Raw genomic sequence first — 27,221 nt, forward strand, 5'->3', positions numbered from 1 at the left:
TTTATTTAGAAATGCACTTAAAACTATATTCTTTCTCATGATGGAATCTCTCAAATAAAACGCTTGCCGTTTATTTTTGCCACCATTTATAATTTAAATGCAAGCGTTTTATTTGAGAGATTCCATCATGAGAAAGAATATATTTATTGAGGCTAAGCGACAAATTATTTCCTAGTTTTAAGTGCATTTCTAAATAAAACACTGAAAGTTAATTTTTTTAAATTATATTTTATATATCCAATAAACTCTTTGGCACTTCTTTTTAACCAAAAATTAGTTTTGTTTTTAATCAAAATTTATTAACCACAACTTTTTCGTTTTCATGACACTGTTTAGTGGTAAACTTGTTTGCATGTCATTATATTCCATGGTCCCAAAAGTACATTCACCTATAATAATTTTCCTGCATTTACCAACATGTGTAAAATTTATATATGTATGTATGCATATAAAATAGTGTGTGCTTCAAAATGAAAAGAAAACAATACTAAAATAACAAAATGCAAACGTTTTAGAATAGCAGTGTTCAATTTAAATAACCATCGGTTTCATTGCCTAAAAGTATGCTGTATTTTCTAGTGAAAGCGAAAAAAACTCATTTGCATATTGAGTTCAGCAAAGTATAAAACTACTGCGAATAAATGTCATGAAATAGACACCGTTATTTCTGCCTCCAAACAACATGACACTAATTTACGCCCACTTGTAATTGAATACAACAATAGTTTAACTAATATTTGTGTGATAAAAAAAGATAGAGAAATAGAGAAAAATCATTCGCAAACATTGGTAATATGAGCTATTCATGGAATAACTTAACTACATACATAGCTTGGAATCTGTTATTATAGGCGATAAAACACTTAAAATCATAATTATCTGACCCAAAAAAATCTTTAAGGTCGTCAATAAAATACTAGGTTTACGTTGCGTGAAAGTTTTAAATGTTGATCATCAATAAATACTCATTCTGTAGGCCTATTCTGTAAATTTTACCGATTGAAAAGTTTTTAGAATTTCTTTTGTTTTTGTAACAACTACCAAAGAAACAAATGAAATTGAAATTGAGTTAAGTTGTTAAAAACTTACAGAATAGGCCCACTGGGTTCAAAGGGATAGAGATAAATAGGTTCCAAATTGTCTGCATCGGTTTCGTCCTAACATACTTGGGATCTAAATACATTATTTTGATGAGGCACAATTTTGATCGTATCGTATAAGGATCAATAGAAATCCGTTGTGAAAAAAAAGAAGATATGCCCGTTTAAATTTGAAAATGTAAGAAACCCAGATTTTCACTACTTTTTCCGTTATAAAAAAATAAAACGAAGTGACCCAAACCTACTAAAGGCATTTTCGTTGTCCATGGATCCCAACACGATAGAATTTTGCATCAGAACGCTTGAATATTTTTCTGATCAACTTTTGTAGGACAGTGCCATTTATCGACATTTTCCGAAAAGTTTGCACCTTCTCAAGGCCAAAACTGCCTGAAGGAGCGTTCCAATGCTTTTGCAATGTATTAGAGAGCTCTTAATCACTGTCTTGGCTACAATTTTTGACTTGGTATTGGATCGAAAATCTCAATGGTTTGGCCGTTATATGCTAAAATGTCCAAAAAACGTGGATAAAAAACTTAAAGTCAAAATCGGGAGGCTCGATTTTCGCGGTAGACCTATGGTCTAGTGGACTTTTTTGCTCAGTTCAATCCCAGGAATCAGAAACGCGAAGGGCCCATTAAGGTTTTTTTCCTTCCATACAAATCGCCCCACCCTAGTATACAATATTGATTCTGAATTATTTTCAGACAAAATATCTAAAAAACTTCAAAATAATTTGAACAGGGTGATCCCATTTGATCTAAATTAAACAAACTTTTTTTATTAATTTTCTCGTTGGAGTTGAGCTTGATGACCGAAGACTTTTAGCAAGTGAAAAAGGAAAGCCGAAGATTCGAACACACACAACCAGCAAATTATGTGACCTGGTTTCGCTGTTGGTCTAGACAGCTCATCAAACATATCGACTGTGGAGTGGCTTCTCCGCTATTTAACTTTAATTTCTTTGTTTTTGTTCATTAGGAATGTTTACTCTCTTATGATGAAGAAAAAGCTCATAAAAGGAGGATGTCAAAAAATTTACCTTTGACCAAAGAATTCGCTTTTGATACCAAAGTGCGCTGGCAATACTAATTATCAATTACACCAAATCTGGGATGAAAATGTTAATACAAACTTCATAAATCGGCTAAAATATGGGGGGCCATACCAATTTTCGCTCGAGAAGTTTTTTTGGATAATATGAACCCTAAATGCTAAATTACAGCTAATTAATTCTGGAAATGTAGTTTTGGAGGTGTCTCTATCGGAGTGGAAAAACTGTTGAACAGTTTCAGCGCATGAAAAAGTGTATAAATAATGCTGGAGACTACATAAGAAAACAATAAAACTATTTTTGATGTTAAATATTCGAGTTTTCATTATTAGGCCAGAGACATTTCTAGTTCCCCTCGTAATCTATGTAATTTGAATGGAATATATAACTTAATCTATATACTTCAATAATTGTTTATTGCACTTCCATTTAACCAAAAGTTAGTTTTGTTTTTAAATAAAATGCATTAGCCACAAGTTTTTCTTTTTCAAGACACTGTTCAACGATAAACTTTTTTGCATGGAATATAATGACATATTCCATGGTCCCAAAAGTACATTCACCTATAATAATTTTCCTGCATTTGCCAACATGTGTAAAATTTATATATGTATGTGTAAATATAAAATAGTGTGTGCTTCAAAATGAAAAGAAAACAATACTAAAATAACAATATGCAAACGTTTTATAATTTAAATAACCATTGGTTTCATTGCCTAAAAGTATACTGTATTTTCTAGTGAAGGCGAAAAAAACTCATTTGCATATTGAGTTCAGCAAAGTATAAAATTACTGCAAATAAATATCATGAAATATTCACCGTTAATCAACATGTCATGTTTGCATTGTTTTTTCTTCGATATCTGCCTCCAAACAATATGACATTATTTTACGCCCACTTGTAATTGAAGACAATAATAGTTTAAATGATATTTGTGTGATATAAACAGATAGAGAAAGAGAGAAAAATCATTCGCAAACATTGTCAATATGAGCTATTCATGGAATAACTTAACTACATAGTTTCCAATATGTTGTTATAGGCGATAAAACGCTAAAAATAATTATCGGATAAAAAAATTTAAGACCGTAAATAAATACTAGGTTTACGTTGCGTGAAAGTATTAAGTTTTCGTCATCAATAAATACTCCTTCTGGTCATCCTGGGTTCAAACGGATAGAGTTAAATAGGCTCCGAAATGTCTGAATCGGTTTCGTCCAAACATATTTGGGATCTAAATCCATTTTTTTAATGAGGCACATTTTTGATCGTATCGAAATTTATAAATCTTCATTAGGCGGTAAAGCTTAGGTTATTAGTTCTGGTATTTATTAATAAAAAAAGTAAAAATAAAGCAATAAAGCAAATAAAACGTAAATTTAGGCATACCCAGACTTTATCCACTTAATACACCAGATGCCTATCGTTACCAAGTGCGAAGCATGTCGTGGAGCGGTTAGGGTGACAATTTTTCTGGTATTGTTCTTTTTCATTTGTAAAATGATCATTCAGCTCATCTTAAAAGAGAGAGAAAAAAAAATCAAATGAAATTAGTAACAATTACAAAAGAAGAAGTTTTACGTACCGAATATTTTATACACTACACCCTGAAATATTAAGAATTTAAACAAAATATATAGTTATACTTCGGTTACAAAAGTACCAATGTCCACAATTTGTGGTAAGGAAGTTTAGTAACCAATGCACTATGGTCTAAATCCCATTTTTCTGGCCAAAACTATTTCTGCGTAATTTTTATATTGATATTTATTAGTATTCATAATAATTGGTAAACAACATTGATTCTGAATTATTTTCAGCCAAAATATCAAAAAACTTCAAAATAATATTAACAGGGTTATCCCATTGCATGTGGTCTAAACTAAAACATTGCGCTATTTTGATAATTTTTGGTATGAAGGGTTTCTACCGCCTAATATGTCAAAATTTTAAATGTCCATCCAAACGTGGACCTACATATATCGACTGGGTTTGGTAGAGAATTTCTTTGGTCACTCAAAGTACAAATTGCAAATTATCAGCAAAATCGGTTCAAAATTGCATCACCCAAATATCAAAAAGTTCTGAATTTTATATACTTATGTAGCTTGAGAAAAAAATATTCTTCATTTATCGCAACGAATCGCAACTTGAAACCAGTTTTTTTTTATTAAAGTCCACACATCAAACTAATTTCGAATCATTTCAGTACAATTTTTTTTTTTTTTGAAATTAAAGAAAATGATTTATGAGTTTTATTAATTTTCTCGTTTAGAGTTAAGCTTGATGATCGAAAATTTTTTGCAAGTGAAAAAGGAAAGCCAAGAACTCGAACCCACACAGTCACCAAATTACGTGACCTGGTTTCGCTATTAGTTGAGTAGCTCTTCAGACGTACCGACTGTGGGATGGCTTCTCTGTCCTAGAACTTTTGGTTTTTCAAATGCAAATGTGTTTTTATACATTTCACGGATATTTGGCCCCATGAATTGTATTTCTTCATGATGAACGCATTTTTGCGCTGCCTTTGAAGTTATGAGTTTTGACTTTGAACTCTAACACGCCTTGACAACATTTTTTCATATGTTTTCAAGGACGCGGGTTCAAATCCCAGCCGGCCTCAGCCTGTTTTATATTTTTTGAAATTTTGCCTGTAAAGGCGAAGATCATTTTTAATGATTTTTATTAATTTTCTCGTTAAGAGTTAAGCTTGATGATCGTTATGAGGTTTCCAGAAATATATAAATATTGATAACTTACACGGAATTTTTCTTCCGAACTTTTTGGAAAATGAAACTTCTTACTTTTTAACTTACTTTTTCACATTTGGGTTTTATTCCTTTTAATTTTTTATTGTGATTTTATCACAACAACAAAACAACCACCAAATTATGTGACCTGGTTTCTCTGTTGGTTTAGACAGCTCATCAAACATATCGGATGTGGAGTGGCTTCTCCGTTATTGAACTTTAATTTCTTTGTTTTTGTTGTTTTAGAGTGTTTACTCTCTTATTATGAAGAAACAAGTTAGAACGGCGTTAAGTTGTACTTGTTATACCCTAAACCACAAGTTGCATTGAAGAAGACTAAATATCAAATTTCAACAAATTCGCTAAAACAATGTGGCTAAACTTTAAAATACCGAAATTCGGGAGCTACCATTCCATGGGGCTATATCAAAACGTCGATCTCTACCTACCAACTTCTGGCGGAATCTTTTTAGACTCAAAGAAGACTACATACCAAATTTTCGATATTTCCGTACGATAATGTGGCTAAAACCTTCAAAATACCGAAAATCGGCTAGTACTGTTCCATGGTTGCTATATGAAGGAACGTTTAATACCCCAAATGAAGACCAAATACCAAATTTCAGCCATTACGGTGGAATATTGGGGCCACAACCTTTAAAAAAACCGGTAATAGGGAGGTATCGTTCTGTGGGGGCTATACAAAGGTGTGGACCTGTATGGACAAGTTTATGGGGGAAAGTTGTATACTCTCAACGAAGACTAAATATCAAATTTCAGACATTTCTGAGGAATATTGAGTCCACAACCTTCACAATACAGAAAATCAGTAGGTACGTTCTATGGGGGCTATTTGAAGATGTGGTCCTATCTGACAAATTTCATATGGAACGTTTAACACCCCAAATGAAGACCGAATATCAAATGTCAGTCAGTTCGGTGGATTATTGTGACCACAACCTTCAAAATACCGAAAATCGGGAGGTACCGTTCTATGGGGGCTATATGAAGGCGTAAATCTATACCGACAAATTTCTGGGGGAATGTTTTATACCCCTAACAAAGACCAAATACCAAATTTCAGCCATTTCGGTGGAATATTGAGGCCACAACATTCAAAATACCGTAAATAGGGAGGTACCGTTCTATGGGGGCTATACTAAGGCGTGGACCTGTATCGACAAGTTTCGGGGAGGAAAGTTTTATACCCACAACTAAGACTAAGCACCAAATTTCGGTGTGATATTGAAGCTTAAACCTTCAAAATACCGAAAATCGGGTGGTACCTGGGGGCTATATCAAAACGTGTGGCTATATCAAAACGTAGACCGATATAGCCCATTTGGAATACCAAACATCCTAGGAGTAATAGAAACTTTTATACCAAATTACAAAGCTCTATCTTAAAAACTGCGAGCTGTATCTTGATTTCAACAGACGGACGTACGGACGGACAGACAGAGGGACAGACGGATATGGTTATATCGACTTAGAATTTTACCTTGATCTGAATATGTTTAAATTTATTAAAGGTACCATCAGACCATCTGTTTGTCGTATGTTCTGTATCTGTTTTTCAGATCTGTAAGTTCTACTCGTCGTGTGATATATAAAAAATTTTGATCAATCAAAATGAGACGACGAAACATATGTACTTTTTTCGATTCTCATGTAAACATAAAGGGAACAGCTGTTTTGATTGTTTGTTTGGCAAAGCTGTTGTTTACATTTTTAGGTTATGTCATACAAAACAAGTTAAAAAGTATCAGTCGGCTTTGACAGAGATATACCCTCAGCCTGTGCAAATTGAAACACTTTTTTCACAAAAAACTTATGTATTTACGTGATTTTAAAATGTTGGTCGTATGAACCGACAAAAATGTTGATTAGGATTAAAGTTCAAAAATTTTGCGGAAAAGGCACTTAAAGGAATGGACCGACATAGACCATGGGGGTGCCACAGGGGGTTTTTACAACCTTCGGGCTGTTTTCTCAAGAAGTATGGACTTGCCCCTGAAACAACTTTTACCATCGTAATTGATGCAGCGAATGTAAGTTGCTTCAATAAAAATCAAAGTGATTCAATAGCATGTCTTAAAGTGAACTTATCCAAAATTTGGTGTGGGAGGTACGGGATGGATTGGACAAATATAGTCCATATTCGAACCTGATCTATATCTGGTAGATATTATGAGAATGTGTAAAGTATATACCAAATCGGTCACTCCCATCAAGAGTTATCGTGCGCAAAATTTTTCCGAATATTTTTGAACTTTTGTGGGGTAGGTACCTAAAGAAGTGGACCGATATGGCTTATCTACGAACTTAAATTAAGTTTGGAAACAATATTACGAAGGCCAAATTTTGGCCGGAATCGGCATTTCCGTTCGAGAATTATCTTGCGCTTCCACCCATAAACATGGTGTCATAGGGTTTGTTTTTCAACTTTCAGACTATTTTTTTAGGAAGTATGGACTTGCCCCTGAGGAAACTTGTACCTTCGTATAGGAGACAGCGAATACAAGATGCTACAACAAAAGCCAAGGCGATTCGAGAGCAGGTCCTAAACTGAACTTTTCCGAAATTTTGTGTGGGATGTACTCGAAGGAGTTTACCGATTGAGTCCATATTGGAACCTCATCTAAGTCTGGTAGAAATTTCATAATGTGCAACGTATGGACCAAATCGGTTACTCTCTTCAAGAGTTATCGCACGCACAAATTTTCCGAACATTTTCGAACTTTTGTGGGGGAGGTACCGGAAGGAGTGGACCGATATAATCCATCTTTGAACTTGAACTAATTTTGCACAAAATATTACGAAAGCCAAATTTTGGAAAAAATCGGCAGATCCGTTCTATAGTTTTCTTGCGCTCCAACCACTACACACAGTGTTATAGGGTTTTTTGTAACTTTCAGACTATTTTCTCAGGAAGTATGGACTTGCCCCTAATGATATTTACAGCGTCGTATAGAGGATAGCGAATACAACATGCGTAAACAAAAATCAAAGCGATTCGGGACCAGGTCCTAAGCTGAACTTTTCCGAAATTTTGTGTGGGAGGTACCCGAAGGAGTGGACTGATTGAGTTCATATTGGAACCTCATCTAAGTTTGGTAGAAATTACACGATGTGCAAATCGGTTATTCCCTCCAAGATTTATCGTGCGCACAAGTTTAGCTACAATTTTTGGACATTTGTGGGGGAGGCACCTGAAGGAGTGAACCTATATGGCCCATCTTCGAACTTAAATCGAATCTGGACAAAATATTTCGGTACCCAAAATTTAAACCGAATCGATTGATCCGTTCGAGAGTTATCCTGCCCTCCAGCCAGACAGACAGACGGATAGACAGACAGACGGACGGACATTGCTAGATCTACTCAAAATTGTCTGAAACGGATATCGTACAAACATACTTGGGGTCTAAAACCATTATTTCGATGAGGCACATTTTTGGTCGTATCAAAGTGTAAATACCCTCTTTAGCCTAAAGGCTGAGGGTATAAAAAACCCAGCCAGATATGATAGCAAAAATCATAAACTGTATGTTAAATGACAACTTTGTTGTACATATGAATTTACATGTAAATAACATACGTAAAAAGCAGATAGTTCTCATTCTCATGTAAACATAAAGGGAACAGCTGTTTTGTTTGTTTGGCAAAGCTGTTGTTTACATTTTTAGGTTATGTCATACAAAAAACATAACCAGATATGATAGCAAAAATCATAAACTGTTTGTTAAATTACAACTTTGTTGTACATATGAATTTACATGTGAATAACATATGTAAAAAAGCAGATGGTCTGACGGCAACTTAAGCAATGTCCCATATGTTTTACCTAAAGAGAATAAAAAATCAACATAAAAAGCACCGGCCATGGCACAATTACCAAGGTAGTGAGTGGTATCACACCAGCTGTTTGAATATGAAATGTCAAATCTAGGGATCGATTAATCGACTATTAGCCGCAAAATTTCTAAAAGTCTTAGTCGATTATTGACTTTGCGAAAACCGGATAATCGATTATTCTTAATCGACTTTCGAAAGACCGAGTCAACTATTATTCGCCGACCATTAGTCGTACTCTATTATTATTATTCGTAGTCGACTATTAATCGTAGTTTACTATTGGGTGTGGTAAAAACGCGTAATGGACGGTACTTTTTTATGCATATATACATCACGGACCGCATCAACGAAAATGGTCGATTATATATTCGATTATACTCGGTTTTCGGCGGTTAACGAATAATCGAAAGTCGACTTTTAGTACACTCTCAAATAGTCGACTAACCGAAAATCGAGTTTCAAGTTTTTAACTAAAACCGTATAATCGAAAACCTGATTATTGCATTTCACTGCGTATCCCTAGTCAAATACTTTAAAAAAAAAAACATTTTTGTTGTAATTTCCCCAACAACATAAAGAACATTTTGACATAACATATTCAAAATTTTACGATACCACTACCTGGGTAATTGTGCCACGGCACCGGACAAAAAAAAAATCTTTTTGTACATAGTCTTAAGCCTATAAGTAGGCTTGGCAAACTGCCATGCTCACAAACACAATTTGTTAAATAACTTTATCGTTTTATGTTCATTATAATTATTTATTTTTCTTCTCATTTCTACTTTGTTTACCATAAATATACATACATACATGATTTATTGTCAGCAAAATGCATCAGAAATCATTTATTGTGGATTTTACTTCTTCCTATACTAATATTTGTACACGCAGCAGAATGATGTGTGCATTGATTGTTAGAGCTGTCATAGCTATGACAGATAGCGTTGCACACAATCAACGAAAAACTGTGTTTGAATAGGCGCTTTTGGTAACAAAAATGTAAATATTCTGCCTACATACATACTTATTGGTTTCATTCAAATACTTCAGATATGTACATATTTTCTTTCAATTCAATTCATTCAATTGATGATTTTGGAATTAATTGTGTGTGTTGACTGTTAAATAATTCTATAGTTGAGTGTATGGCTCTTTGAAATACATATTTTTATTATAACATTTGGTCTGTTCCAGAACTGCAAGAATCTACTAGTTTTTAACATTTGTTTCGTTATCGTAAAGGAAAAATTGGTATCCTAGTAGAAATTTGTGGGTTATTGCAGGTTCTGGAACATACATTTTCAATTGGCTTAAATTCAATCCTAAAAGTATGCTTCACTTCTCCACATTTAGCAAATGCTTCTGTTGATGGATAATTTACGCAGAGCTGTTATTACAATTAGTTTTAAAATAGAAAAAATATTTTTTGTTACATAAAGATATATTTTTATTAATTTCCATCCGCCTTCTTCTTTCTTTTCAGCATTAACAACAAGAACAAAACCTTGAAAAAAATGTCTTCAAGTTAAGAACAAACAAAAGAGAGAGGAATAGAGCAAATGAAAACGAAACGCCAAAATATAACATATCATTTTTTGTTTATTATTTTTTGCTGGGGTGGTGGCAAAAATTGCTGAAGGAGCTCCCTTGGAGCACCACCCAACAACCGAAAACAAAAATTCGAAAACTCGACACATCGATATAACGCTCCATACCAACCAATCGAACAAAACAACAGCATCATCATGGTTAAAGGCATATTAATTAATCGCAAATCGGATGATGCACATAAGGCCCAGCTTAAAATGGACCATGCCGATTTGGTGGCAGAAATGCAAACAGTTGAAAATTTACCCACACATGAGCGGTTGCAATTGGCAAGACTGTAAGTAGTAGTGATTGTATTGCAACTATTATTTAAAGTTTTAAATTACGCTTTAACAAGAGATTATTGGTCATAAATCGCTTTATAAGGAAATAAAAGATCCATCAATCCCCAAGAGTTTACATATCACAAAATGATTTCTGGGCGAGTGAACAAATTAATCTATTAATTATTGGGGGTATCGGTTCAACATTCTCTGGGTCAAGTTTTAGTAAAGCATAGGAGATGATTTGCCATGAGTTGAAATATCTCAATATAGTTTAAATAACATTCCTTTTTATTTTCCCTAACCTGACTGACCCTGACCCACTTGAAATTTATCTACTAAAGTGTGACAGAAAACCAAAATCCTCACACAATCTTATTGTTGTCATCCTTTACAATTTCATTTCATATTTATATCCTTCACAAAATCTCACCTGTAGAAAGATTAACTGGAATTTGCATTTTTAAGAGATTTTAATTGCTTTTTTTCTCTCTCTTCTCTTCATTTCATTTTTTATTTCATCACACCAAACCGTTTTACAACTTATCCTCACATCCAGACGACGAGCTCAACAACTAAAAGTGGCTCGTCAAAAAGAAAAAGAATGGCTGAAACTACAACGAGCCAAAGGTGTCAATTTATCCACCCTCAATGGTCTGAGTACAACACATCACTTTCGCAACGGCACAACGTCGGGCAAAGGTCACATTTCGTTTGAAAATAGTGTTGTCCTCCTCGAGGCTGCCTCACGCAATGATATGCAAGAGGTGGCCGAGCTGCTGGAACATGGCATTACACCGGATGCTGCCAATGAAGATGGTCTGACGGCACTGCATCAATGTTGCATCGACAACAATGTGGAAATGTTAAAACTTTTATTGGAATATGGTGCTAATGTTGATGCTCAAGACAGTGATAAATGGACGCCATTACATGCAGCTGCTACATGTGGTCATTTGGAATTGGTGCGAATACTTATCGATCATGGTGCTAATCTATTGGCCGTAAATACGGACGGAAATATGCCGTATGATTTATGTGATGATGAAAACACTTTGGACTATATAGAGGCTGAAATGTCAAAACGGGGTGTGACCCAGGAGCTAATCGATGAAACACGATCGGCAACCGAAAGGCAAATGTTAAAAGATTTGCAAGAGGTGTCGAAAAATGGTGGTGATCTTGAGCATCCAGATGAACAGGGTGCAACGCCTGTAAGTTCTTTACTTACCTATGGATTTAAACTTTGTCTGCAAAATGGTCTCATTTTCTCCCTCTCTTTCTCCCTACAGTTACATATAGCTGCAGCTAATGGTTATATAAAAGTAGTGGAATTCCTTTTAGAGCAACATGTCAATGTTGATGCCGTGGATAAGGATATGTGGTCTCCAGTGCATGCGGCAGCCTGTTGGGGACATGTAAGTATAGCAGAGAAGTTGAGGCTTATTTTGTAATGAAAAACAATTACTTTTTTATTTCTCCTCCTAGCTGGAAGTATTGGAAATGTTGGCCCAATGTGGTGCTGATTTAAATATCAAAAATAAAGATGACGAAACGCCTTCAGGTAAGTTTCAAAAACATGTTTCGTGCAAGTTAAGTTTTCCTCTAGAAGTGTTCGACCACTACTTTTCCTATATCAAAGAACATCGGAGATGCCTTTCCCTTTAGCAAAGGACAAGTTCATCGAAGATGACTCATCGACGATGTCGATGTGAATAAAGGTCATCAATGATGACTTTGCTATCGAAAAGGCCATCGTTAATGACTTTTTCTATAGAAAATGTCATCAATAATGAATTTTTCTAAAGAAACTGTCATCGATAATGACTTTTTCTATAGAAAATGTTATCTATAATGACTTTTTCTTTAGAAAATGTCATCGATAATGACTTTTTCTATAGAAAATGTCATCGATAATGACTTTTTCTATAGAAAATGTCATCGATAATGACTTTTTCTATAGAAAATGTCATCGATAATGACTTTTTCTATAGAAAATGTCATCGATAATGACTTTTTCTATAGGAAAATGTCATCGATAATGACTTTTTCTATAGGAAAATGTCATCGATAATGACTTTTTCTATAGAAAATGTCATCGATAATGACTTTTTCTATAGAAAATGTCATCGATAATGACTTTTTCTATAGAAAATGTCATCGATAATGACTTTTTCTATAGAAAATGTCATCGATAATGACTTTTTCTATAGAAAATGTCATCGATAATGACTTTTTCTATAGAAAATGTCATCGATAATGACTTTTTCTATAGAAAATGTCATCGATAATGACTTTTTCCATAGAAAATGTCATCGATAATGACTTTTTCTATAGAAAATGTCATCGATAATGACTTTTTCTATAGAAAATGTCATCGATAATGACTTTTTCTATAGAAAATGTCATCGATAATGACTTTTTCTATAGAAAATGTTATCGATAATGATTTTTTTCTATAGAAAATGTCATCGATAATGATTTTTTATAGAGAAAATGTCATCGATAATGACTTTTTCTATAGAAAATGTCTTCGATAATGACTTTTTCTATAGAAAATGTCATCGATAATGACTTTTTCTATAGAAAATGTCATCGATAATGACTTTTTCTATAGAAAATGTCATCGATAATGACTTTTTCTATAGAAAATGTCATCGATAATGACTTTTTCTATAGAAAATGTCATCGACAATGACTTTTTCTATAGAAAATGTCATCGATAATGACTTTTTCTATAGAAAATGTCATCGATAATGACTTTTTCTATAGAAAATGTCATCGATAATGACTTTTTCTATAGAAAATGTCATCGATAATGACTTTTTCTATAGAAAATGTCATCGATAATGACTTTTTCTATAGAAAATGTCATCGATAATGACTTTTTCTATAGAAAATGTCATCGATAATGACTTTCTCTATAGAAAATGTCATCGATAATGACTTTTTCTATAGAAATGAATTTTTTTTCTAATCACTTTTCTGTAGAAAATGTCACCGATAATGACTTTTTCTACAGAAAATGTCATCGATGATTTTTTTCTATAGAAAATGTCATCGATAATGATTTTTTCTATAGAAAATGTCATCGATAATGATTTTTTCTATAGAAAATGTCATCGATAATGATTTTTTCAATAGAAAATGTCATCGATAATGACTTTTTCTATAGAAAATGTCATCGATAATGCCATTTTCTATAGAAAATGTCATCGATAATGCCATTTTCTATAGAAAATGTCATCGATAATGACTTTTTCTATAAAAAATGTCATCGATAATGACTTTTTCTATAGAAAATGTCATCGATAATGACTTTTTCTATAGAAAATGTCATCGATAATGACTTTTTCTATAGAAAATGTCATCGATAATGACTTTTTCTATAGAAAATGTCATCGATAATGACTTTTTCTATAGAAAATGTCATCGATAATGACTTTTTCTATAGAAAATGTCATCGATAATGACTTTTTCTATAGAAAATGTCATCGATAATGACTTTTCTGTAGAATATGTCATCGGTAGTGACTTTTTCTGTAGAAAATGTCATCGGTAGTGACTTTTTTTGTAGAAAATGTCATCGGTAGTGATTTTTTCTGTAGAAAATGTCATCGATAGTGAATTTTTCTGTAGAAAATGGCATCGATAGTGACTTTTTCTGTAGAAAATGTCATCGATAGTGACTTTTTTTCTATAGAAAATGTCATATAAAGTCAGAAAAAGTCATTATCGATGACATTTTCTATAGAAAAAGTCATTATCGATGACATTTTCTATAGAAAAAGTCATTATCGATGACATTTTCTATAGAAAAAGTCATTATCGATGACATTTTCTATAGAAAAAGTCATTATCGATGACATTTTCTATAGAAAAAGTCATTATCGATGACATTTTCTATAGAAAAAGTCATTATCGATGACATTTTCTATAGAAAAAGTCATTATCGATTACATTTTCTATAGAAAAAATCATTATCGATGGCATTTTCTATAGAAAAAATCATTATCGATGACATTTTCTATAGAAAAAGTCATTATCAATGCCATTTTCATCATTATCGATGACATTTTCTAAAAAATCTCCTTCCTTTCTTCCTTCCAGATATCTGTGAAGATCCTGAGATACGTGAACGTATCGAACAACTGAAAACAGAACAAGAAAGTAAACGTTTAGCTGAGGCACAACGAAGGCGAGTAAGACGATCTCAAAGTAATAATACAAGGTAAATATTTTCAAAGTTCCATCTCCTCTTTAACCTTCCCTTTAAATAACCCTTTGTATTTCTCTTTCTCTTTCCCCGCAGAGCACAATCGGTACGACGCACCTCCTTACGCGATAAAACGCTAACAACCAAAAAAGATGCCGCCGAAGAAACTCGGTTGCGTCTTCAAGCTCAAGATGTATTTGCTCCTGCCCCCGATAGCACAACAATGGATCCGAATGGACCGCATGATCATGTTCTTGATTCCGCTGCCGAGTGGTTATCCAACTCGGTGGGCAGTAATCATCATCAGCATCATCATCAAAATAATAGCAGTAGTAGCAGCAGCATTAACAACAACAATACCTTAAAATTAAATAACAATCATAGAAATTCCTACGATCCTAGTCTTCAAGATTTGGTAGATTCCACAAGTACCCAAACCCAAAACAGTAATTCCATACAATCATCCTCTGCCATGGCAATGCATCATCAGCAATATCAAACACAACATTCCTATCAGCCACGACGACCGCCTGAGGGTCGTGAAAATGATGAATTACAAATGCAAGCATTTAAAACCAATGGTGAACAACAACATTCCACAGGTGATATGGGTGGTGGTAGTAGCAGTACAACAACGACATCCGCATCAGCAGCTGTTATAGCAGCAACAGCGGCGACAACAAGACATGCTGGCCAAACCGAAGCTGTACAAATACAGTCGAGTAAGGAGGCAGCGAATGGAAAAATAAATGTTCAAGTAACGGTATTAGTCGGTAAGTAAAATGTTAGGTTATGTTTGGCAACCTAATACTTGTTAAATATAAAGATGTGCACAGTTCCCACAAATGGGATGAATTGTGCATGTTATGTAGTTTACAAGTCTTTTTGCTTATGTAATTTCCTGTATTTTCTTGATTTCAAATAAAGTACAGTGGGTTTGGAAATTTAAACATTTGTTTCAATAAGAAAATCTGCAAAATCAATTGGATTGTTGGGAGAATAATTTAAAATGTATCTTGACTCGAACTTCTTTTTGAAGCGACTATTCCAATTTCCTTCTATCTTTTGAAAACCTGCATATCCAACAACTCAAAATCCCATTGTACTTTATTTCTCTACAGAACTCTTATCTCTGCTGTTTCCTCCTTCATTTTATAATAAATTTTCATTTGCATAATGCGCTTTTAGAATCCTCCATCATAAGCTTACGTAATATAATTGTAGTCTTATCATTGTTTTGTTTTTCATTTCCCTTTTCGTTTCAAATTGTTTGCCTGTTTTGTGTTCTGTTATGTCGTCCTGTTGCCTTGGCCGTCAACTCATTATTATCGTATTGTGTACAAACAATAACAACATAATCATCATCACCACCACTTTCCAAAATCACAACAAATGCCAACACGAATTCATTATGCGAAATTTACACTGCTTGCTTGGCAATGCTGCTTGAAATGCAATGAATATTGTTGGTATCACTCCTTCCGCCTGTACATCCGGTTACTGTTGATGCTGTGATTATATTTTGTATGCTTTTTGCTTGTGTGTGTGCGTGCATGTTCTTGAGAGCAGATACCTCCTCCAACCATCTACAACAGCAACAGCAGCAATTGCATCAACATCATCATAATCATAATCAACAACAGCAACAACAACAACATCTACAAATGCATCTTCATGGTCATGGCCTTCATAATTTGTCGTCCGCAACCCATCAACAGCTTCAATCAATGGATCCTTCTGCAACAGCTATGTCTCCTTCCTCCATATCCCCCTCCTCCAATCCACAATATTTGGCAAATGCCACAACATTGGCTAATCTGAAAAAGCAACGTTCTCTATCACGTACTAGCGTTTTCAATAATTGTGAAAATGGTTCTGTTTTAGGAGCCGCCAACTCGACAACACACAATCCAAACAATAACAACAACAATAATAATCACAACAACAATCATCTGATGGATCATCAGGTGAATACACAACAACCACTGTCCAACAATGGTCTACAACATCCAGCTCTAATGGATTACAATGGCCTTATGCATCACCACGATCCATCAGGAGCAGCAGCAGCAGGAGTGGGGACAGGAACAACGACATCAACAACAACAAGTGGCAGCAGTGGTGTTAATAAATTTAGTGGCATTACTGGTGATGTAGTCAGTGATAGTACCAGTTCCAAGAAGTGTTGTACAATAATGTAAATGTAGAAAAGTTAACAAAATTCACACAGACACACTCTCAGCCCAGACCGCCAACAGCAACAAATAACAACTACAAGGTAAGTTAACAAGGATTGAAATACTTTATATTCGTTAATGAAAGTTAGAGGGAAAGTAAAAGATACAATACTCTGGAAAAATATAGAATATTTAAATCTGCCTAGCATAACAATTTGCATTTTTAGTTAAGTTTTTTTATTTAAAAATTGGGGTCATATAAACATATACATACATATATTTAATTCACACGTAAAACCTTACGCTTATGAAGGTATTCAACTAAAAATACTCATTTTTAGCCTAGTAAACAGATTTTTATGCAATTTTTTTGAATATTTCAATTTGAGGGCTAGCCTACTATTGAACTATGTATTGACATTCGAATAGCTTTGACATTTCTTTGACTATATCCAAATTGTTCTGTACGGCATGATATTTGTAATATTTGAAAAATGTTACTTCATAGTAAAACAAAAACAAATCCAAAAACGTTTCGACAAAACTCTCTTCTTCACAATAAAGGTCCGTTTGTAATTTTTGTTTACAATTACAAAATGAGTTATTTATTTATTTGTCTTGTTTCCATCTTCTTCTTTTCTTGAAGATATACTCTGTTTCCTGTCAATAGCACATTTCAAATTGCTTTTTATTACTTCAGTTTCAAATTGCTTTTTGTTACTTCTGTGTATAGGAAGGACCTCGTTTTTCTTGATAGTATAATGGCTCAGACCCAGAGCAATAGCAATCACCTGATATTTTAATGATTAACTCATCTTAATGCCATGATTGATTAAATTATGGAATAGGAGTCGTAGGAATTTGAAGTTTCTTGATCAAAAATGCCCAATTTTCAGTTGAATTTCAAGTTTATTTTGCACCATCTCTCTTCATTCCTTCGTTATTCTTTAGTTTTTTATAAAACTAAATAAATAAATAAATAAAGAAAGAAACAAATAAATAAATAAAAAATTAATAAATAAATAAATAATTAAATAAATAAATAAATAAATAAATAAAAAATAAATAAATTAATTAAATAATTAACAAAAAATAATTAAATTAAAAACATTGTTTTGTTGTTTTATTTATGAAAACTACAAAAAATACAACAATACTAAAGAAGAATTCGACTTTTGCAAGGCGCGATATCTCTGGAACTGTTAGTCACAAAAAAAGAACCGTTCTATGGGGGCTATGTGAAGGTATGGACGGACCTATACCGACAAAAACCTAGGGGAAAGTTTTGTACCCCCAACAATGACTTAGTACCAAATTTTAGCCATTTCGGTGTGATAATGAAGCTAAAACCTCCAAAATACCGAAAATCGGGTGGTACCGTTATATGGGGGCTATATGAAGGCGTGGACCTTCAGAATCTGAAAATATACTAAAATGTTTTGATGATGAGCAACATCAACACAGCAAAAAATAATATTGTATTAAAATTCCAATTTTAATAGAGTAGAATTTTTAGGGAACAATTTCAATCAAAGTATTGTATTAGAATAAAATGCCTGAGAGTGTTTTATTGTATTTTAACCATTTCGGAGGAATATGGAGACCACAAACTTCAAAATACAGAAAATCTAGAGGTAACGTTCTATGGGGGCTATATAAAGGCGTGGACCTATGCCGACAAAAATCTAGGGGGAAGTTTTATAGCTCCAACCATGACTAAGTACCAAATTTCAGTCATTTCGGTGTGAAAATGAACCTAAAACCTTCAAAATACAGAAAATCGGGTGGGGTACCGTTCTATGGGGGCAATGTGAAGGTGTGGACGGACCTATACCGACAAAAACCTAGGGCAAAGTTTTGTACCCCCAACAATGACTTAGTACCAAATTTTAGCCATTTCGGTGTGATAATGAAGATAAAACCTTCAAAATACCGAAAATCGGGTGGTACCGTTCTATGGGGGCTATATGAAGGCGTGAAGCTATACCGACAAAAACCTAGGGGAAAGTTTTATACCACCAACGATGACTAAGTACCAGATTTCAGCCATTTCGGTGTGATAATGAAGCTAAAACCTTCAAAATACCGAAAATCGGGTGGTACCGTTCTATGGGGGCTATATGAAGGCGTGGACCTATACCAACAAAATTCTGGGGGAAAGTTTTATACCCCAAACGATGACTAAGTACCAAATTTCAGCCATTTCGGTGTGAAAATGAAGCTAAAACCTCCAAAATACCGAAAATCGGGTGGTACCGTTATATGGGGGCTATATCAAAACGTGGACCGATATAGCCCGTTTGCAATACCAAACATCCTAGGAGCAATAGAAAATTCTATACCAAATTACAAAGCTCTATCTTAAAAATTGCGAGCTGTATCTTGATTTAAACAGACGGACGGACGGACATACGGACATGATTAAATCGACATAGAATTTTACCCTGATCAAGAATATTTCTAATATATAAAATACGATGGGGTCTACGATGAATATTTCGATATGTTACAAACGGAATGACAAATTTAATTATACCCTCCATATTATGGTGTAGGGTATAATTTTTTTTTTTTTAATTTTTATGCTTTATTTATTTGGGTTTGACCATTTAATGATAGGAAGAATCAGAAAAATCATAAAAACGCCAATATTCCGAATTTTGTGTGCCCTTTTCTTGCAGAACAACCACCACTCAGTCTTCTTTCAGAAGTCAATGAAGAAGGTTCTGCTGTCGCTTGTTTAAATGATGTTTAATTTTAGCAATGTATTTACGCACACGCTGTTTGTGGAGAGAGCGAGAGAGAGTCGTATGCGTGAGACCGCAAACAATGCGTTTGCCTTAGTGCCGATACCTGATATACAGCATTCTTCTCTTCGTTAGCTTGATATATGGGTTTCTTGTTAAAAAAAACAAGAAACCCAATCAGTAGCAACGCGTTGAAAACTATAAATGTATCGGAAGCAAAGAAGAAACGAGAAGTTCGAAAAAAATCGAGATGTGCAGAATAGATTTTTCCTTATCAAAATTCTGTAACTTTTGAACGGATAGTATGGATTTTGTGCTTGCATTTTATTGACAATAATTTGCCAGCGCACAGTGGCCAAATATCTGAAAAACCTGGCCAAAAATAAAAATATATATGGCGAAAAACAAAAATTGTTTACAATCGATGAATCCGAGTTTCACCCTTTCAGAATTCGCGAACTGTTAACATATTCTTTATAGTATGATATACATTCTTTAAACTGAAGTGTTTTAGGAGGAATCCCATAAGGTCGACCATTAAAATTAATTTACGTGGAATCTGTGTTGGCATCAATGTAGAAAAATAGGTAAAAATGGGTTGAAGCCAACAAGTTTTTTTATGCTCCCTTCCCATTTTAGGCTTAACCTTACATTTTATAGACATATGCCCAAAGAAAGACTCAAAGAATACTTCATGGGCAATATGATACTAGTGTATCATTTTTCGATATATCCACTGCATCCACCTAAAATTGATGCTGACATTTTGAAGCCGGAATTTCGGGATTTTTTTGAATTGTTTTAATAATTCGGACGCGCAACAAGATAATATTCAAAACTCACATTAGGATTATAAAACTCGTGATTCTACGTCGTTTAATGCATATTTCATGAGTGTGCTCCTTACAGCATCCTAATAATTGGAGTCTAAAGGCCAATATTTGATGCGTGATTTTTTTTTAAAAACCTATTTTTTGCGTTTAAAATTTACAAGTGTCATTCAATTTCCTTAGTACCCCGCGTGAATTTAGTTTTTTTGCGCGACGGGTCTAATGAGACCTTCCGCGATCGAATCCATCCACTAAAACCGCGGATATAGATACCCTGAAAATAGGAAAAGCAGCAAAAATTATTTCGACAAATCCGCGTACTAAACCGCGATTTTCTTGAAAATTTTTTACTTAAATGGAATCCTTTATACGCGATAATAATATTTGCGAAAACGCGTGTCATAAATTACAGAGATTCGCGTGTAATATGGGTTTTTCACCAAAAATAGAATGTGGAGGCACATCCGCGGTTCTTGAAGAATCTAATTAAAATTGGTATATTTGGACGTATTTTTGATAGGCGCTGACGAAACCGGATGCGCATCAAAATCGTATGCACATTGCGCGACTTTTACCAACTTTAAGGGTTTTTGCAGTGTATGATGCAACTGGTGGCACACAATGGCCCCTGAGTGAAACATCGAAATATGCATAAATGTTGACAGAGATTGATTCGCTGTATCCAAAAACGGATGCGCATCAACCGACTTTAACTAATTCGCGAATAACAGGCTTTTTAATTATAATATTAATTGAATGATAGTAATTTCAATATTACTCTTAATTTCCTACCCTTATAAGTTATCACAGTAATCAGTTAAACTCTCGCGATGGTAAACCATATGTTTTGATGAAGTTTTAACTGTATACATTCATTATTCTATGGGATTTTAGCAAAATAGTTGGAGAACTCCCAAATATTTTTTTCTTATTTTTAGAATCAAACCAAAAAAATATTTGCAACAATATTTTCCAACAATAAGTTTTTCTATTTTGTTGTTGCTATAATATGCAATTTATGTACCCAATCTCTATAAATTTGGTATCATATTTTTCTACGCATTGTCTAGATTCCGCATATATTCTTTAATTTATTTTTTGAGGGTTTGTACGGATTCTGGGACAGGATAATTTGGATTTACTTCAAAATTTTTTTATTATTTGTTGATTTTCCGCGAAAATAATAATAAATTTAATAACTATTTAAACATCTACGAATAGATATGGAATACTGTTAACGATTTATGCATATATTTTCTCATAACAACAAATAAGACATTTTTAAATATTTTTTCTTTATATGAGAATAAAAACCGCTATAACTTTTGCGCACATCGGCCAATTTTGTGAACGCGAACAGATTTAAAACCAGAATTTTATCCTTAACCTCTATACCAAAAATTGTAGATGTCCTTGGAAAAATGTTTTTTAAATTTTTTCAAATGGAATTGCAAAGGAATTTTGGTTTGCCATATATTGTTTTACTTTCACGAATGAAAATTGAATGGAAAATTGACACAAAACCCCAATTATCAATAATTATCGTTAATAAATTGCTAGCAAGTTAAACTAACCAAACAAGACAGAAGGAAAATGCTATAAGAAACTTTTAAGGATTAAAAGGGTAATTCTATTTGAAGTTTGGTTGGACTTTGAATTTTTTGATTTTTTAACTTGTAGTAAAATTTTTGTTTAAAGTATGCAAAATTTTTGACTTGAATAAATCTAAAAAAATAAATAAAAAAATAAATAAATAAATAAATAGATAGATAAATAAATAAATAAATAAATAAATAAATAAATAAATAAATAAATAAATAAATAAATAAATCTAGCTGATGGCCACAGCAGCCAATGCTATATCTTGTCTTCTACTAACTCTGTATTTACTACATTGTTAATAATAAATAAATAAAATAAATAAATAAATAAATAAATAAATAAATAAATAAATAAATAAATAAATAAATAAATAAATAAATAAATAAATAAATAAATAAATAAATAAATAAATAAATAAATAAATAAATAAATAAATAAATAAATAAATAAATAAATAAATAAATAAATAAATAAATAAATAAATAAATAAATAAATAAATAAATAAATAAATAAATAAATAAATAAATAAATAAATAAATAAATAAATAAATAAATAAATAAATAAATAAATAAATAAATAAATAAATAAATAAATAAATAAATAAATAAATAAATAAATAAATAAATAAATAAATAAATAAATAAATAAATAAATAAATAAATAAATAAATAAATAAATAAATAAATAAATAAATAAATAAATAAATAAATAAATAAATAAATAAATAAATAAATAAATAAATAAATAAATAAATAAATAAATAAATAAATAAATAAATAAATAAATAAATACATAAATAAATAAATAAATAAATAAATAAATAAATAAAAGTTAGTAGGATTGTTGCTTTAAGGAAGATTTAAATAAATGACCGTAGCGTTTGCACATAGTAAGCTATTTTATTTTTCCTCAGGTACTATATCGTATTGAAATTCCAATTTTAATGGAGTAGAATTTTTAGGGAACCATATGAATCAAAGTATTGTATTAGAAAAAAATGTACCCCATACCCAAATTTTATGGGGTATTTATTGATCTATCCGACAAATTTCTGGGGGGAAGTTTTTAGACTCAAAGAAGACTAAATTCCAAATTTCCGATATTTCGGTAAGATAATGTGACTAAAACCTAAAAAAATACCGAAATTCAAGCGGTACACCTCTAAGGAGGATATACTGATAATTCTTTTCTGGAACGTTTTATAATCCAATAAGAGACTTAATAACAAACTTCAGTCATTTCGGTGGAATATTGACGTCACAACCTTCAGAATTACGAAAATCGGAAGATATCGTTCTATAGGGCTATATCGAAAAGTGGACCTATACCGACGAATTTCAGTAGGAAAGGGTTTTACATCCAACGTAGACTAAATACCAAATGTTATCCATATCGATGGGTTGCTGTGGCCTCAACCTTCAAAATACAGAAAATCGGGAGGTACCGTTCTATGGGGGCTATATGAAGACGTGAACCTGAAATTACAGCCATTGGAATATTGAAGTCACTAACTTGAAAATACCGAAAATATGAAGGCGTGAACCTATACCGACAAATTTTATACCAACAAAAAAAATAAAAAAGTTTTATACCCCAACCATGACTAAGTACCAAATTTCAGCCATTTCGGTGTGATAATGAAGCTAAAACCTTCAAAATACCGAACATAGGGTGGTACCGTTCTAGGGGGCTAGATATAGCCCGTTTGCAATTCCAAAAATCCTAGTAATAATAGAAACTTCTATACCAAATTACAAAGCTCTATCTTAAAAATTGGGTGCCACCGTGGTGCATCGGTATGCACACCCGCCTTGCACGCTAAAGGTCGTGGGTCCGATTCCCCGGCCAGTCAACATCAAACACTTTTCAACGGTGGCAAAATACCCCTCAGTAATGTTGGCGACATTTTCTGAGTATTTCAGCCTTGTACAACTTCTCTACAAGTGGTGTCTTAGACACGCCATTCGGACTCGGCGATAAACAGTAGGTCCCATATCATTGAGCTAATGTCCCGCCTGGGATGTTTGTGGAACAATTATTATATCTTAAAAATTGCGAGCTGTATCTTGATTTCAACAGACGGACGGACGGACAGACTGACATGATTAAATCGACATAGAATTTTACCCTGATCAAGAATATATGTATATACTTTATAGGGTCTACGATGAATATTTCGATGTGTTACAAACGGAATGCCAAATTTAATTATACCCTCCATATTATGGTGTAGAAAACTATAAATGTATCGGGACCAAAGAAGACTGCGACTGCAATATCCCGAGCGTAATTGAGCCAAAACTACTCTGGTTTGTCGTGGCAGCTGACGCTCCTCAGCTGCGATAGATGGGGGATGTACTCCGAGGACTTTATTCATACTATATTTGCTTATGGCCTTAGCAACTGCATCCGTGTGAATACTATTCAAATCTGCTTGATATGCCTGTTGATCTAGGGTTGTTGGACCTCCTTCTTTAGAGTATGAATATCCTTCCTGATATGCCTGAATGTGTCGGGCCTAGACAGCAGATGGTGATTAGGATGGCTCTCACGATAACACCCAAGCAAGAACTGCAACGAAAGCATCTCATTGTGTTGCTTTACTAGAAGAATCTTTGCCTCCTCATGCAGATGGTCCACTGAAGACTTGAGGGGTCACCCTGTGGACGAATTTGCTACTTTTTTTCCTTTTGAATCCAAAACAAATGACAAACTTTTTATGTCATCCACCATGCAATATTTTGAAATGCAATTATGTAGTATCATTTTTGTTACAACACAATATACTGAGAATCGCTGCAAATAAAATTGCATAATGTAAATAAGGACTATATTGTTATAATCAAAATATTATAAAGGTAACCCTCTCTGTTGTTTTAGTTAGCTTTAATTAAAATTTAAACAAAAAGCGAAATAACAACCCATACATAAAAATTCTGAATAGATATGAGTTTTTTACAGTGAAATTCATGTTGTTTAGTCCATATTTACATTAGGCAATTTTCCTTGCGGCAATTGTCAGTTCGAAGGAGAGAGCGGTGAGGCATATGGTAACCTTTGCCTCTCAACACCCTCTCTCACCTTCAAACTGACGGCATTTGCCGCAAGGAAAATTGCCTAATGTAAATATGGACTAACTTTTAATTGAATATAAACACATTTTTTTCTAACTTTGTTCTTTGACATGTTCTATTAATTAAACTTACAACAAGCTTCTAATTAATATTTTATTTATTTTTCTTTTTTACTCTTTTTTGTTTCAGGTTAATTTCTGGCATTTTCATAGAGCTAATTATACAAATACATGCGGACTGAAAGATGAACCCCAGGAGGGAAAGAAAAAGTTACAGTCACCACATAGGCAAGCTTGGTAATGATGAGATTCCTGACAAACACTGTACATAGTACATTTAATTGTGTGTACAGAAAATGAAAATTAGATGGATGGAATGTGGAAAAAATGTTGTTAAGAAGAACAACTAGTTTGTGGCAAAGATAACTCCAATCCCAGTTACCTCTACTTTTTGTAAAAAAGAAGGTTTATATCACAATGTTAGCCAGTCAGTCAGCCAGCCAACCCAACCACGTACGCAATGTATATAAATGTGAAGTCTTGCAATTTCCAACAACATGAAAGGAAAGCAAACAGTTAAGCTCCTAAAAGTATGCATTAATAATGGTTTCGTACGAGTTTTTTTCGTTCGACCCACAATTGCAAGTTTACTCGTCATCATTGCTGCCCTGCCGTCACCATTCTATCCTCTTCCACACGTAACAACACTACCGTAAAAACTACTTAGCCACAATTCTTACCAATACCACACTATCTACGACTTAACCCCCTCAGATAGATAAACTACATACAATTGTATAGGCATACAATAAGCTTCCATCGACAAGAAAAAAAACCCATTACATATTTATACATACATACATAAATATACATATATCAACTACAACAAAACAACAATGTAATTAATGTGGATAAATTATTTAGATTTAAGAGATTAAGTAGCAAAAACAACAACAAAAAGAAATCTGTTAAATATACTTAAGAAATTGTCCCTTACAACAATAAACAGAAACTGGTCAATTTCGTTTTTTTTTTTTTGTTTCTTTTGTACACATTGTGTGAATTTAATGTTGAGTGAAAGAAGCTTTAGTAAAAATCATATGCTTAGCTCTGATTAATGTCCTGTGAATCATTGAATTTATTTTCGGAAAATTTCTTATGTCCTTACATAGAAAGTGACATGAGTGGTTGTTACACAATATGGTTTTGGATTTTTATTAAAAAATTGGAAATTTCATAGGAAGACATTGCACTCTTAAAGCTGTGTTTTTCCAAGACCTTAGAAATCTAAAATATTTGTTAGGAATTGCTAATAGAAATTCAAATTTAAGAGGTTCTACATAGGACTGACTTAATTCTATATCGACAATTTCATAACTCGTTATCCTAAAAGTAATTGAAATTCTGACATTTCAATTCCACATAGGATCAATATTATTATCGAGGTTGTTAGAATTTTTTGATAATTTGGTTCTTACACTCGCTCTATTAGTAAAGCGGTTGTTAAGTATTTAAGTTCAATCGTTCACTCTGGCAATAGATCTCTCCTGCAATGACTTGTGTGCGGTGTGGACATAGTAACCATTATACCACTGCATATGCGAAATAAAATATATAAAAAATTTAGTAAATCGCACTACAGTTGTCTACTCTTTATTGGAAAGTTAGTAATTCTTTCGCATCGTACATTTAGCAAATTTCGATAGATTTTGTCAATTAGTTATGATTTTTATACCCTCCGCCATAGTTTGGAGGGTATATTAAGTTTGTTTTTCTCTTTGTAACACATCGAACTAATCATTTGCGACCATATAAAGTATTTATATTCTTGATCAGGATAAAATTCTAAGACGATCTAGCCATGTCCGTCTTTCTCTCTGTCCGTCTGTTGTAATCACTCTAGCGTTTTCAATAATTGAGCTAGAACGTTATATTTT

General features: G+C 33.1%; 1 protein-coding gene across 20 annotated transcripts in view; it reads left to right on the top strand.

Annotated features, from left to right (window-relative positions):
* Positions 1-26,304, top strand: part of MYPT-75D (Myosin phosphatase targeting subunit 75D) — a 310,043-nt gene extending 283,739 nt beyond the window's left edge. For 11 of the 20 annotated variants that reach the window (XM_073984770.1, XM_073984776.1, XM_073984777.1 and 8 more), the window contains 8 exons: positions 10,250-10,651; positions 11,197-11,851; positions 11,930-12,055; positions 12,126-12,201; positions 14,748-14,868; positions 14,950-15,626; positions 16,738-17,131; positions 25,475-26,304. In XM_073984770.1, the coding sequence (XP_073840871.1) occupies positions 10,512-10,651; positions 11,197-11,851; positions 11,930-12,055; positions 12,126-12,201; positions 14,748-14,868; positions 14,950-15,626; positions 16,738-17,054 (2,112 nt within the window). In that variant the 5' untranslated portion in view covers positions 10,250-10,511 and the 3' untranslated portion in view covers positions 17,055-17,131; positions 25,475-26,304. Of the gene's footprint in view, positions 1-10,249; positions 10,652-11,196; positions 11,852-11,929; positions 12,056-12,125; positions 12,202-14,747; positions 14,869-14,949; positions 15,627-16,422; positions 17,132-25,474 lie in introns of all 20 variants that reach the window. The other 9 variants (XM_073984763.1, XM_073984760.1, XM_073984764.1 and 6 more) reach the window with 1 other exon arrangement.
* Positions 26,305-27,221: the final 917 nt, after the last annotated feature.

Source organism: Musca autumnalis, unplaced genomic scaffold (assembly GCF_047663935.1).
Source record: "Musca autumnalis isolate F117 unplaced genomic scaffold, ASM4766393v1 scaffold_4, whole genome shotgun sequence".
NCBI classification, from domain to species: Eukaryota; Metazoa; Arthropoda; class Insecta; order Diptera; family Muscidae; genus Musca; species Musca autumnalis.